Source organism: Trachymyrmex cornetzi, unplaced genomic scaffold (assembly GCF_001594075.2).
Source record: "Trachymyrmex cornetzi isolate Tcor2-1 unplaced genomic scaffold, Tcor1.1 scaffold104, whole genome shotgun sequence".
NCBI classification, from domain to species: Eukaryota; Metazoa; Arthropoda; class Insecta; order Hymenoptera; family Formicidae; genus Trachymyrmex; species Trachymyrmex cornetzi.
Window position 1 is genome coordinate 472,851 of NW_017295587.1, and position 14,856 is coordinate 487,706.

The 14,856-nt window shown below is 36.2% G+C and overlaps 1 protein-coding gene across 1 annotated transcript in view; it reads left to right on the forward strand.

Moving 5' to 3' along the window:
* LOC108759073 (tubulin beta-1 chain) overlaps positions 1-9,295 on the forward strand; it is a 10,137-nt gene extending 842 nt beyond the window's left edge. The window contains exon 2 of the mRNA XM_018504370.1: positions 8,008-9,295. Coding sequence (XP_018359872.1) covers positions 8,008-9,294 — 1,287 coding nt within the window. The 3' untranslated portion in view covers position 9,295. The remainder of the gene's footprint in view (positions 1-8,007) is intronic.
* The last annotated feature ends 5,561 nt before the right edge of the window (positions 9,296-14,856 follow it).

Below are 14,856 nucleotides of genomic sequence, written 5' to 3' on the forward strand. Positions count from 1 at the left end.
GGCGACAGAAGCTCGCCGGCCGGCCGGCGAGCCTAACGGTTTTTTCCCTCCCCTTTCCTTCCGATCCTTTTCTCTCTTGCCGTTTGTACAGCCGCGTTCCCGTGCGAACGCGTCTCGTCGGCCATCTTCTCTCGGCCGTTCGTCTCCCCGTGGATGGATATTTCACGTACGTCGCGATGGAGCCAGGGAGTTCGCGGATAAATGGAGCTGGTCGCCGAATTTATCTGCCACCCGGCCTGGACCGACGGATCCCGAAGCTGGGTGTGGCGAATCTCTATTCTCTCCTCCCGGTGATGAGAGAGAGATCGCCGTTTATGTGACGGCCGACACGGCATCGACCGGTTGCGCGCGCATCTCTTTCTCCTCGCTCCTTTTCATCCCGCCTGACATTCTCCGCTTTTCTGTCTCGTAATGAGTACTCTGGCTGTCGGTCTGTAAATGTTACTCTCCGCGATGTGTACGTGGAAAATATGCGACACTTGGGTTTTGTGATAAGAAATGAATCGCGTTCTAGATGTTCATGGATCGTTGCAGCTTCGATTTTACCGTGAATAAAGCTGGCAGTCGTAGCTCTCATTCGTGTACGTCCATTTTTCCTCTTCCTCCTCTTTTCGTCTCTCGTTCAGTCTGGCGTATGCTAAAGGTTGAACCCACACCGAATTCATGAATACTGATCGTGGTGAGATATATGAGATCAGGGAATTGATTATGCATCTTGAAACGAGATGAAAAAAGTACAAGAGTGAGCGAATTTATTAGAATATTTATAACTTTAGTGAACAAAGTAAATTTATTCACTTTTGTAATTTTCATCTCGTTTCAGAAATACACACTCGACCCTCTGAGTACGTATTGTAGAATTATTTCGAATTCAATTGAAAATTATTCCATTGTACCTTATATTTCTGTTTTTTTTTTGTTTAGGAAAAAGAAACAATTCCGATCGGAATCCGTTTCAAATAATTCCATAATATGTGTTGTGTTCTTTTTCGAAGAAAGTACTGAATTGAAGATCGATTATCTCGAAATGCAAGGAGAATTACAAAAATCAACAAGATATTGATCAATGAATGGAGTTATAAATATTCTAGTAAATTCGTTTGTTTTTATAATTTTCACCTCGTTTCAAGATAAACAAATGTTCCTTTTGTGTCTACTTGTGCAATAACTTGGAGTGTGAAATCAATTTATTTATTTTATTTCAATTCTTATTGCATTAATGTACACCGATTCAGATTTACTAGAATATTTATAATTCCATTTATTGATCAACATCTTATTGACTTTTGTAATTTTCCTCTCGTTTCAAGATACACAATCGATCTTCAATTCAGTACTTTCTTCGAAAAAGAACAGAGCACATATTATGGGATTATTCGAAACGGATTCCGATGAAACGAGGTGAAAATTTCTTCGAGAAATCACAGGCTGCTTTTTTTAAAAAAGAATTTTATTCAGATTTCTTCCACGCAGATGTTTTATCAATGTTCAATATTGACAAGGATTAAATGATGCCTGTGTCTAGTCTGTAACTCTTTGTTATCATTATATTATCGTTGCACTTTTTATATAATATAACGATATCGGCACTGTTGTTAAGGTCTGGTTCTTTATTTGCTGATTAACTTGTGGTTGAGTTTAACCTGATAGTAATATAAAACTTGTATTTTTCTATACATGGTTATTTAATATTAATAACTAAACTGTGGTTTTGCAACAAATAATTTTTCTACAAAATTATTAGTTTAATGATTGATCGTAACTAGAAAAAAATTATCACTATTAAGTTAAATCTAAATTATAAATTAACTAAATAATGAAAAACCAGACCTAATGCCTATTTCTATCAATGTAGATTAATTTTAATTTTGGTTTAACTTACTTTTTCTAGGGCTCGTTTCTACCAGTGTAGATTAACTTTAATCTCGGTTCAACTTAGTCTTCATCTTTTTCTTATTCTTAAAACTAGAAAAAGATTGAGTTAATTAAACCGAGATTAAAGTTAAACTGCATTGGTAGAAATGGACATAGTTCTAAGAATTAGAAAAAGACAACCAATTAAACCGAGACTAAAATTAATCGACATTGGAAATTAGAAATTGATATAATATTGAACATTCAGGTGGAAATCTAAATACACTCTAAGAGACACAGTCGATGCAAATATCGTTCTATCTTCGTTATTCATTGAATGCCAAGAAGGACAATGATATTTATGTCGGTTATGTTTTCTAAAAGGAAAAAAAAAGGAAAGCCGTAGCTAATCTTCACTTCATACAATTGTAGAAAATGTTACTACAGTCGATCTTTACGAAGCCTTAAAAGCTTTCAGGTTTTCCATTTGATGGCACCGGAATTTGTGAGAATTATACGGTTTGGCAACGCGGCAAGTTTTGCTCCGGTGTGCACGCTCCTTCAAGCAGATGGAATTCCTGCACCGCGTCCGTTGGCCGCACGGTTGGCGTCACGATCGCGTTTAACGGCCACGCCAGCGTCGGTTGCATGGCGGGTGTATTTTAAAATTTTTATACGACGCACGGTTAACGGACAGCCGACGAGCGCGTGGCACTGCGTTATCGACACGCTCGGACGCTTGTTAATAGTGCGAATCGGCGTCTCCGTTTCTATTCTATACGTGCACGCGCCTTCATTCTCTTTTTGTCGTTTCATTTCTCTCGCTGACTTATCGATCTCTCTCTGGTATTATTTTTTTTCTTTTTTTATAAACTTCGAGAAATGTTACGTTGATTGGAAACTCAAGATTTTGATTACTAGGTTATTGCGCTGATTTCTACTTGAAAAGAACGATTTTGCTGAAGTATTTAAGTTTGGCTAAATATAAATCTGAAAATAACTTTTGTGTACTGTCAAAATAATTATGTACACAATAATACATACCGTACACAAGTAATAATTACTTGTTTTAAATGTTTCGAAACATCCACGAATTTATCACATAACTTAATCAAATTCATTCAAAATATATTCTTATTCTAGTAAATTTAATACTTCAATCAAGATTAAATTAAAATAAATTCACTTGTATTGCTTGAGTCGCTTTTTCGATTAATTTTGTAATATTCTATAATAAAGAAAATTCTTGTCTAGGTATATAATGAATTTTTTTTCTAAAATTTATGACAAATATATCTTAAGATTATCAAGAAATTATTTATTATAAGATAATCGTCACAGAAACAAAGTAAATTAAGTAATCCATAGAATGATATTTTTCTGTATGTAGTAATTTCAAACATACTAGACAATACTGCAAAAATTTTGACATTCTAGCAATTATACAATTTGAGCATCCTATATTTTGATGTTCCAACAAAATTATCTTCAAATCCGTATCTGACTAAATTCATACTTTAACAAAATCATTCTTCCCGTGTATAACTTCATTTTTATTTGATTTGTTTGAATTTCTGAAGTTTCATTTTTTCTGATTACTAGTTTGGCATGAATTTTTTTTCCTTTTTTACTTGAAAATTAAAAACGACAAATATTTAATATGTTGCTACGGATGGAAACTAGAAGAAATATTCAAATTTTTGTGTATAAATTTTTGACGTAAAGATTATGTAAGAAGACACAAGTATTTATGATATAGGTCGATCTTTAATACTAATGTTAAGTAATGATCTTATCAGAATAATCGACGATAAAGACTGCACGAGAGTAGGTAAAGATCGAGGAGAAGCTGATCAACGTTCGTCGTCACGCTTCCGTAATTTTTAAGGCTGCTGCACCAAGTCAATGTCCGTTTCTCGAGCTGTCTATCTCAATCGATCCGACGTCACGGTAGCGTAACATCAAAGACTATTTTTTACCCTCTTTTTTTTTATAACAGACTCCTAATAATGAGAACGTATCGATTGAACGGAAAATATTTTCTTAAGTAACTGTTATCACGATTAACTCTGATGCACTTTTTTAATTTTTAACTTATCAGAACTCGAGATAAAATTTATTTGATAACCGAGTAATTGCTAAAAAGGTGTGTAAAGCGATAGAAAAAATAAATACAATTTTAAAAGTCTTTCCCAAAACAAAATGTATCTTTTAACTTCAGAAATTTTTCTAGGAAATAAAAGTAAAACCTATCAAGCATTACGTACTGATGAAATATTAAACATTTTATTAGTCCAAGTTCTCAATTTGGAAAATATATTATTTTCTGTAAAATATACCAGGAGAAGATAGAATGATGTTTATTGAAGTAAGATGCTTCGAAAAGAAGCGTGTACTCCCCGAAAAAATATTAAAGAAAATTAAGGCAAAATTACTGTGAAAATGATAACGCAGGAGCTACTTTCTACTACGCGAACTTGTTGTATAATCCATTATACGAATGTTGCTCATTCAGCAACGCCTTCGAGTCCAAGGACACCGAGTCTCGCGTAGCACAGCAACGCGCTCCCAAATAAAGGAAGTCAGCGATATCCTCTCGCCATTTTCCTTCGCATCACCTCGGCCCGTTTCGAACCGTTTCGCTCGTTGCCGACACAACCGGCCCTCTTCCTCTCTTTCTCTCTCTCTCTCTCTGGATATAGCCAGGTGTATCGATCGTGTCGGGTCGCAAGGCTGGGTTTTGCTTACTGTCGCGACTCGATGACGATTACTATTTTATGATTCAGTATTGAAAAAATTTTTATGGTGAAATAAATATAATTGAAATCGTTCATGATATCTTTAATTGCCAATTAATATTTTCTATAAAAGACAGTCAGTCTATCAATATAATATTCTGTAAGATGGAATGTAATTCAATGCTGCTACTTTAAAATATGTAATAATAACATCTTTTATTATTAATATTATAAGAGAGAGATGATTCGTTATAAAGATGTATTTATGAGCAAGATACGTATTAGTCAGTGCGAGCTAGTTTTATGTTCTCATTTAATAATCTTTATATTACCTTAATTACAAAAAAATAAACTCCAAATCTACATTTAAACGAGGTGCGCAATCAATTCTAATTATTATTATATTTCTACATGCGAGCATAAGCATTCGCGTGAATTAGGATCCGTGATGGAATTCGTTTTCTCTGTTTATTACAAAGTTTTTATTATTCAGTGTAGTGTAATATATTCCTATAATACATGGACTTCGTGCCATTACGACCAACTGCTCTCATAGAATCAGTTCATAACGAGAAGTAGGAGTACTAACATTATTTATTTCTTAGCCAGATTACCTTATCGCATTTTAAGGCGTTTATCGGCATAATATTTGAGCTCAAAATAACATTTTCCGACCTTAAACTTGCTGAGTAAAAAACAGTGATTATTAGAACAGATGATTAGTCTTCTCTAAAGATCTTGTTTTATTTTCAGCATTTTTTAATTTCGATTATTTAGTTAATGTATATGTATATATTTTCTGTAGTCTGCTATAGTCAGTGTATACATTTACGTATAGCAAGTGTATATATTTACCGAATTAACACTTTGACATGTACATGGAAGGAACGTTTATGTTGAAATACCTCAAAATTTAGCTAGATATAGATCTAAAATAATCTTGTTGGATTATCAAAGTAATTATAGTAGGACGCTCAAGTTAAAACAAACATTTTTTACAGCATTGTTCATCATGCTTGAATTTCTTACATAATTATTTTTGTAGTCCAATAGAATTCATTTCGGATTTTTAGCTAAATTTTTAGATATTTTAGCAAAATTGTTCAATGTACATATCACATTCCTATACAGTCTAAATAGACAACTCTTGTCGAATTAACCCTTCCTCTTCTACGTCTCTTTCATCCATCTACCGTAAGCGGCAATTCATAAAGTCTCTCTGGGACCCTCGGGATTGCTCGTGGACCAATTGCTGCATCGCGTATCCGCTCGGTGGTTACGCAACCCGTAATGCAGCATCGCGCGCGTGGCGTGTATGCATTTAGAATAACGGTATGATCTTTCACGTTGCTTCCGGTCTAGCAATGATAGCCTACGTCTGTCGCCAGCTGTCGGCGATGCGAAGATTATGAGTTCTAAGCGCGAGAATTGATTCGAGAAAAATGGGACAAATTGAAAACATAAATGAACAAACATATCTTTGCGCGGTGCATAACCGGGCGATCATTGCTAATCGTACTGTCGTTCTACAATCATCTCTATATATAGCGGTGACATTGGTGACTCATATCTGACTGTAACATGTACATTGCGACCAGGCTGGACAAGAAGGTGGAGGTGGTAGGGTGGGGACAGATAGGGTTGGGTGATCTTAGCTTTCGAACGACGATGATCATATATGGTCACTGCTTAATGCACCCATCGTCTCCATGTGGGATGTACGTACTGAACGGTAGGCGGACCAGGCGTTTTTGCGATGACTTTCACGTAGGTTGTATATGGACTTCATTTCATCAGAGATTATTCAATAACGGAGCTTCTTGTCGAACGGAAAATGATTCCGTCAAAACAACATTTGATGGAAGTTGCAACACTGTAGATACAATTATCTGTAGTATTCTTATTTACCTTCGATCTTATCTGCCTGTAATTATTGACTATATGTAACTTTTTAATGGAGTAGTTACTGAGGAAATATAAAATAGAAACTAAATTAAGATAGTTTTGTTTTCAAACATAATTGTGACGAGATCTTGTTTTAATTATGGTTTTTATTTCATAATGGATAATTACAAGTACATGGTCAGCGGCAGATGGAATCGTTTTCTGTTTTGCGAATTTAGAATTGGACATGAACAAATTGGAGACAGCGGATTTCCGCAGTGGAACGTCTTGGTTATGAAATGTCAGGAGACTAATAATTTGCGTAACGTATAATTTGGTACCTTGCCACACTCTGACGTAAAGTCGCGCGATATTCCGGGCCTACGATAAGACGATTGAGCTATCAGGACGATTAATTACGTTCAGCTAACCGTTCTACCTACTTGCATGCCTTTGTACTTGAAAATACACGCGCATCTCTTGCACGTTGATCTCCAGAAATAGTACACCGTGGGTCTTTGAACCGCGTTCCTGAGATGGAATAGAGATGCGCCATGGACCGCACGCGGACTACTTCGTAATTAACTTCCCCTTTTGTTTGCAAATAAGATTACATCAGACACGCCCAGTCATATTCTGACTTGCTAATGGAAGAGGAGGAGATCTTTCAAACTATCTTTTTTGCATACAGGTTGATCAGAAATTAATATTAATTACGTGTACTTGCACTGAACTATGGTACCTCTCAGCAAATTTTTTCGCAATCTATTCATTAAACTATTGCTCGTAATATAACGGGTACATAAGTATTCAGTTTGAAAATTATGCTATCTTCGCTAAATTGAAAGTTCAGAGCGATTTGACATTTTAGCTTAGAGCACCGATTATGATTACCACAGTGAAACGAGCGCTTCCGGGAGATTACGTGGCGACGGTCCATCGCTGAAGCATCGTTGTACTCGTTACATCGCGATGCGCTTCGATGGACCGATCGACTGGTCGCTCCGAGACAGGAGCGTAACCACGCTTACGATAATTAGTCTCGATTATCGCTCGGGCGATTCGGTTACACCATCGAAAAGTAGGCTTGCTCTGAAAACATGCAAAAGGAGGAAAAAAGAGAAACGTAATTCGATTCGCAGAGGCCTTGGGATATTACGATTAATTACACGCGAGCTATTCGCCACGCGCGAGGTCGTTGAACGTCAGCTCCGTTCGCGCTCGGTACAATGAAAGGCTGGAAAACGGATACGAGAATAATTGCGGGGAGAAAGCCGGTGCGCGAAACTTCCTTCCTACGCGCGGATGATGCGTAATTCAAAAGGCGTATCTAATTTTTGTGGCAGCACCGATTCGTTCCGGTATGGACAACACTTGCTAGGGATACGCAACACATTCTTATTTCCTTCTCACAATAATCTGCTTTTTAGTAACTTAATATATAATATATTAAAATAAAGCTTAATATATTAAGATATATTAAGCTCCTCTTTCTAATGGAAATATTCTTACAAGGTGATTTGTGTTACAGTTTTGGGAAATCATAAGTGACGAGCATGGCATTGACCCGACTGGCACCTACCACGGTGACTCTGATCTCCAACTTGAAAGAATTAACGTCTACTACAATGAGGCGTCCGGCGGTAAATACGTACCGCGTGCCATCCTTGTCGATCTGGAACCCGGCACTATGGATTCCGTACGTTCGGGACCGTTTGGCCAGATCTTCAGACCGGACAACTTTGTGTTCGGTCAGAGCGGCGCTGGCAATAACTGGGCCAAGGGCCATTACACCGAAGGCGCCGAGCTGGTGGATTCTGTCCTCGATGTTGTAAGAAAAGAGGCCGAAAGCTGCGACTGCTTGCAGGGATTCCAGCTTACGCACTCTTTGGGCGGTGGTACCGGCTCCGGTATGGGTACCCTGCTCATTTCCAAAATTCGTGAGGAATACCCCGACAGAATCATGAACACGTATTCCGTTGTGCCGTCGCCCAAGGTGTCCGACACAGTCGTCGAGCCGTATAACGCCACCCTTTCTGTACACCAACTTGTCGAGAACACCGATGAGACGTACTGTATCGACAACGAGGCCCTTTACGATATTTGCTTCCGCACCCTGAAACTATCGACGCCAACGTATGGTGACCTAAATCATCTCGTCTCCCTCACGATGTCCGGTGTTACGACCTGTCTGAGGTTCCCCGGTCAATTAAACGCCGATCTTAGGAAACTTGCCGTAAACATGGTGCCCTTCCCTCGCCTTCACTTCTTCATGCCCGGATTTGCACCTCTCACATCTCGCGGTAGTCAACAATACAGAGCTCTTTCTGTTCCGGAACTCACTCAACAAATGTTTGATGCCAAGAATATGATGGCGGCGTGCGATCCCAGGCACGGCAGGTACCTCACAGTCGCTGCCATCTTCCGCGGTAGAATGTCGATGAAGGAGGTCGACGAGCAGATGCTCAACATTCAGAACAAGAACAGCTCGTACTTCGTCGAATGGATACCGAACAATGTAAAGACCGCCGTGTGCGATATTCCGCCGCGTGGTCTCAAGATGTCCGCCACGTTCATTGGCAATTCCACCGCCATCCAGGAACTGTTCAAGCGCATCTCCGAACAGTTCACTGCTATGTTCAGGAGGAAGGCTTTCCTTCACTGGTATACTGGCGAGGGTATGGATGAGATGGAGTTCACTGAAGCCGAATCTAACATGAACGACTTGGTATCCGAGTACCAGCAGTACCAGGAAGCTACCGCAGACGAAGACGCAGAATTCGACGAGGAGCAGGAAGCCGAAGTCGACGAAAATTAAATTAATATTTCGTGGCGGAAGCGACATTCTATCGCCCTCTACCTATTCTCTCTCTTTCTCTCTCTCTCTCTCCTTTCTCTCTATCTATCTCTTTCTCGACCGAGCGATAACGCAATACACCCTTCACCCATGCTTCTTAACTCGTTATCTCTCCTTTTGTATCTTTTTTACGGACTTTTGTTTCGATCTTTTGCGGAGCGCGCGCGCGCTTTTTGTTGCTCCCCGTTGATATCGCACTTAGTGTGATAATTCGAAGAATGATTCCTTATTTTTGAATGTATCATTCTACAAGATTCATTATTTCCTCGGTTACTAATTTTCGCGCGCCCCTACCATCATCCACTGTACTACCGCTCTAAGCGGACGCTACATATTTGAATAAATTATTATCATATGAATCTGTGGTCACTCACACTACTCCCTGGTTATTAAGACCCTAGTACTATTGAGTTTTGTATTTTCGGAGACTTCGTATATATTTATATTCGTCTGTTGTCATACATACGCAGTTTTATACCATGATTAAATAGATGTGAATAAAAATTCATGAAATATACGTTGAGAGTATTGATTAGATATTCAGTTAATCTGATACATAAAAGTTATAATTTACGAAATAATATACTGTTGCGAAAAAATTTAATTTTGAATAGATTTACAAGCGTCGTAATTATAAGAAAGACTACTTGAAATTTAGGTTGACGGAAATAAGATGTAATATTTGAGTTTGACTCAACATTTATTAAATTGTTTTTTTACAAAATTGTGTATTTTCTATCATTAAAGATGGCACAGAATTGGCATTTGTTTTAAAACATGTACATCAAATAATAAAATTACATTAAGTAAAATATTGAAAAACTGACGGACTTCCATTTGCTAATTCTCTTGTAAGTTTCAAAATCGTAATTTAAAGGTCTCGTGTTCTTTTATGCATTATTCAAACGTGGGAAAACTACTTTTTGTTTAAATATACACTTAGAGAATTGTTTTTATTATATAAAGTATAATCAAGTATAACCTATATATATATATATACATAATTAATAGGAAACTAATTTACACTTTCTACTTTTTCATATAAGTGCAGGGAGCGGTGTTTGTAATTTTCCGTAGCTTTTTGCGTTCTTCTATTCTAAAGAAGGATTTTTATTCTGCATGAAGGAGAAAAAAGAAGAAAATAGAAAATACAAAATGCGTGTTTCGTCGGTATTACAGACTACAAACGACGCCAGTACCTTCTTCAGTTTTTTTTTGTCATGGCCCTTACTGATTTATCTTTGCATCCTAGAGACATCTGTATTTTTATCAATTAAGCGACATGATTTTACAATTTTTACATATATAATTTAAGGGGCTGGAGTCTTCTTTTTTACCGATAAAGCAAGCGTTTATGTTAAATGCAATATTCTACGAATTAGTTGCACAGAATAAAAATTCCTTCTCTACGATTGAAATATCCGTGCTAATGTATCTGCTCCTGGTGTGTTTTGTGTCCAAAGCTGAAAAAAATAATTACAGATTTCTGTATCCATGTGCTATTAGCTCACCAAACATTTACTTCGTGAAAAAATTATATGCACGTTTATGCTCGAAATTAGGGCAGGAGCATATGTAGAATAAAAAGACGAATACAGTCATATCTTTAGAATTGAGTTTTGACGCCTAAATAAAAAGATAATTGCATTCTACGAAATTGTGTGTCTAGCGCGTGAGAAATCGACGATGTATGACAGTTTAGACTGTTTAGCCACGAAACCGAGTATTATTTTAGTTGATCTCTTTCTAAGAGATGGCGTTGCAATATATTAGATAAGGACAGATGAATGCGTTTGAGCGAGACACAACGATATATAATAAGTATAAGAAATGAATGAAAGATGTCACTATTGTCGAATTTGGAATTTTAAAAAGTCTGTACTATCGACCTTGATTAACTTCGACCGTCACTCCACCATCCCCTTCAACACACTGCGTAATTACTTAATTATCAGTAAGTGAAAAGTACGATCGCATCTTACCAACGGAAGTTACAGATTATTAGAGGCTCATACTTATTTACTGTATGTTAATTTTGAGATGCGATAATTATTGTTGAAGCTACAAAAGAAGATCCAGTAATTTATATATTTTATCGCTCTCTGAACATCATTGTCAGGAAATGATAACGATTTAATTATGGCTTGTAAAATTAATTTGTGTTAAATATATGCATATCTTATTTATGCATATATTCACAAAGTTCAATAAATTATGCGCCACTTTTAGCAACCGTGAATATTCCAATAGTTTTACTTTGCAGAACGCAAAACGGTTAAATTTGCATTCATACTGCGGTAATGAAAGAATGTCGAGCACATCGCTCTAGCTCGTGTCGAGCTAACGGATTAACGAAGATACAGTTAAGCCGACGGAATCAGCGCGTTTCGGCCTCATGCTGAGATTGATACGTGTTCCACGGACCGAATGCACGGGAAGTTGAAACACATTGTTAGATTTTCCTCCGCAACGGTCGGTCGGCATGCGAGAAACTCGACCTGCGCTCAAGTCGGAAATAACCGCGACCGTGTTGCGACCCTGCGCTTCCGGTTGCGCCCCCTTCGCCCCTACTGAGATTATTGCCTTATCTCGTTCCTTTAATTTCGCACAATTGACCACCGCCTCCGTGGCTCGCGTGACATTCTCCCACGATCTTCAGTTCCCCCAAATTAATCCTGGCATTTTACGATCAGTTCATTTTATGATTGCCTCGTGATTTTTCACTTGCGCTCTGTAACAACGTCCAAAAGGAGAACTTAAAATTGATAATTATATTTTAATAAAAAATAGATATAATTTATATAAATAATTGCTTAATATGAATCAAAATTATATATTATTTTATATCTTCGTTTTTTTCATTATCTATAATATAATCATAAATTTTTTCAATATATTATTTATTAAATAAATTATTTTATTTGTATATTTCAATCTTACGCGTTTTTGATCCTTTTATTATTTCTATAACATTATTATATTTTTTACAATGTTTTAAATAAGTTATTCAGAATATATATTCATGATATCCAGTAATTCTTGAATATTCTTAGATTCTAGAATTATACTAAAATTTAATGTATTATGGAAAATTTCTAGAAACCCTGAAATTTCAGGGCTGGCCTGGAATTTATTCTTTCTAAAAAAAATCAGATAATTAAAGAAAGAAATAATTTAAAAAATTGTGTTTGGGTATATAAGTTTTCCCTTAAAGATGTAATAAGTTATCAATAGAACATTTTTTTAATTTAATGTCCAAAATAGAATTAATAGATAAATCGTTTATGCTGGCGGAATATTGTTTAATATATTATAAAGCAATAAATAATATTGTTAGAGCGTTTTAATTTATTCGCCATACAAAGTGTCTAACTTAATACAAAGCATATAATATTGAGCGAATCGATGAAAATTAATTGATAGATACATCCTGGAAAAACCATTAGAACTTTTACATGGAATGTCTTAGAATTATACTTGAATTGACTAGTCAGATTTTGCTATGGACACCATGTTATTATAATTGATATATACAGAGACAAATGGTCTGATCGGATTAAATAGTAATTCTGGTACAAAAAGGACGAATCAGAATTTCCTGGATAACTAAAATTCTGATTAATATAATTATTCTGCACTGAAAAAAAAATGCTGTTGTTTCAATTAAAGTCTATATTACGGACTGTCACTAACATAAGTGATTAATTCATGTATTTTTATTGACATAAAGGCACAAATTATTATTTCAATAATAAGGCCTTTATGTCAATAAAAAATATACATGAATTAATTACTTGTGTTAGTGACAGCCCGTAATATAGACTTTAATTGAATCAACAGCATTTTTTCTCAGTGTGGTAAAAATAAGAATTCTAGTAGATTTTACCAAAAATATTGTATTAACTAGAACTTCGGTTATCTCTCAACTAGAATTCTCATAAGTTTAACCAGATTCTGGTACGACATGTACGGAAAGATTATCGGATTTGATTTTGGCCGTTTGCCTTTGATAAAACGCAGACATCGACCTCAATGAAGACAACGTGACTCATCGCATGTCTCGCTGTATGTTGACCGTCTCGTCTTACGAATTCGATCCATCGCCAGGCGCCGCACGCAATGACGAAGTACACGTCGTACGTGCCTAGCTCATCAAGAAATAAGAGGTAAGCATCATTTCCTGTCTACTGCACCAAATACCGACTCTTGCGTGGTCTCTTCTCGAAAGTTAATTGAATTTTATCTAGAAATCTTATTTGTAAAAAATTGTTCCATCAAGGAAACTTCTAAATAGAAATATTTTAAATAAATGCAGGTTTAATCTCCGATCCTCTTAATCTTTGAAGTATCCCTTAAAAAGTTATCCCTTAAAAAAGTAATCTCTCAAAAATATCGGAAACTAATGCAAGTGTACGCGCAGGTGTGAAGATTATCTCGCAATTTCATTTAAGACCTACAATACGTTCTTTTCGCTTCCTGTTTTTTACTTTTTTATACACCTTACCTTTTTTCCTCTTTATGACTATTTTATCAAAAATGTTTTTTTTTTTTGTCATGTGTTTGTCTCTTCCAAAATTTATCTTTTGTCTCAGGCGACTAAAAACAAAGAAACAAGGTAGGACATAAAAAGGAAAAAAATAAACAATCGTAAATAGTAAAAAACAAGAAGTAAAGAGCACTAATTTCCCGTACGTGACAGAGAATCGGTCGCAAACAGGATTATGACACATATTTCAAGATTACGTTTATATGGAATATTTACGTGTGTTTACATTAAATTTACATTAAATTCACAAATCTTTTTACGTAGACGGTACAAGTAATGTAAAATACATATTATAAATTGGATAATACATTATAGAAAGAAGTAATTAGGTTTTATGATTATTGTTAATATATTTGCAATTTTAATATTAATAAATAAAAATATATAAGTGAGAACAAAAATTTACTGCAGTCCAGTGCAACGATAACAAATATAAACCTCGATGATCTATAGATTGTTTATAAATGACATGTAAAACATAGTCTAAGTAATTTACATTAGTTGCGTTTATCAGAAAAAGCAATTTTGCAACTGTTATAAAATTCTTTAATATAATTGCTTTATACATGTAAGTCCAGTGAGAAACTAAAAGCAAAGCCAATTATATTAAAGAATTTTACAACAGTTTCAAAGTTTCTTTTTCTGCTGGAATGCAGCCATTGTATTCACGTAGACGCAGATTATTATATTTTGCGCGTAAACGCACGAATTTAGTCGCAAAATTCATAATTGTTTAATAAAAGCCGCAATTGCTTCGCTCTTTTCTCCTGAATATCGTACGAATGACCGTGTACATCGTCGCGACGACGCGGATGTTAACGGGAGCTGGAGACAGACGTTACAATAATAGACGGAGGCGTCTCACGAACGTCGGGGAAAGATCGCGAAGGAGCTCGGCACGCAGCTGGAGACGGAACGCGACGACTCTCTCGATTATCGTCGTCTTTGACGAGGACGATGGAAAGCGGAGAGCGCCG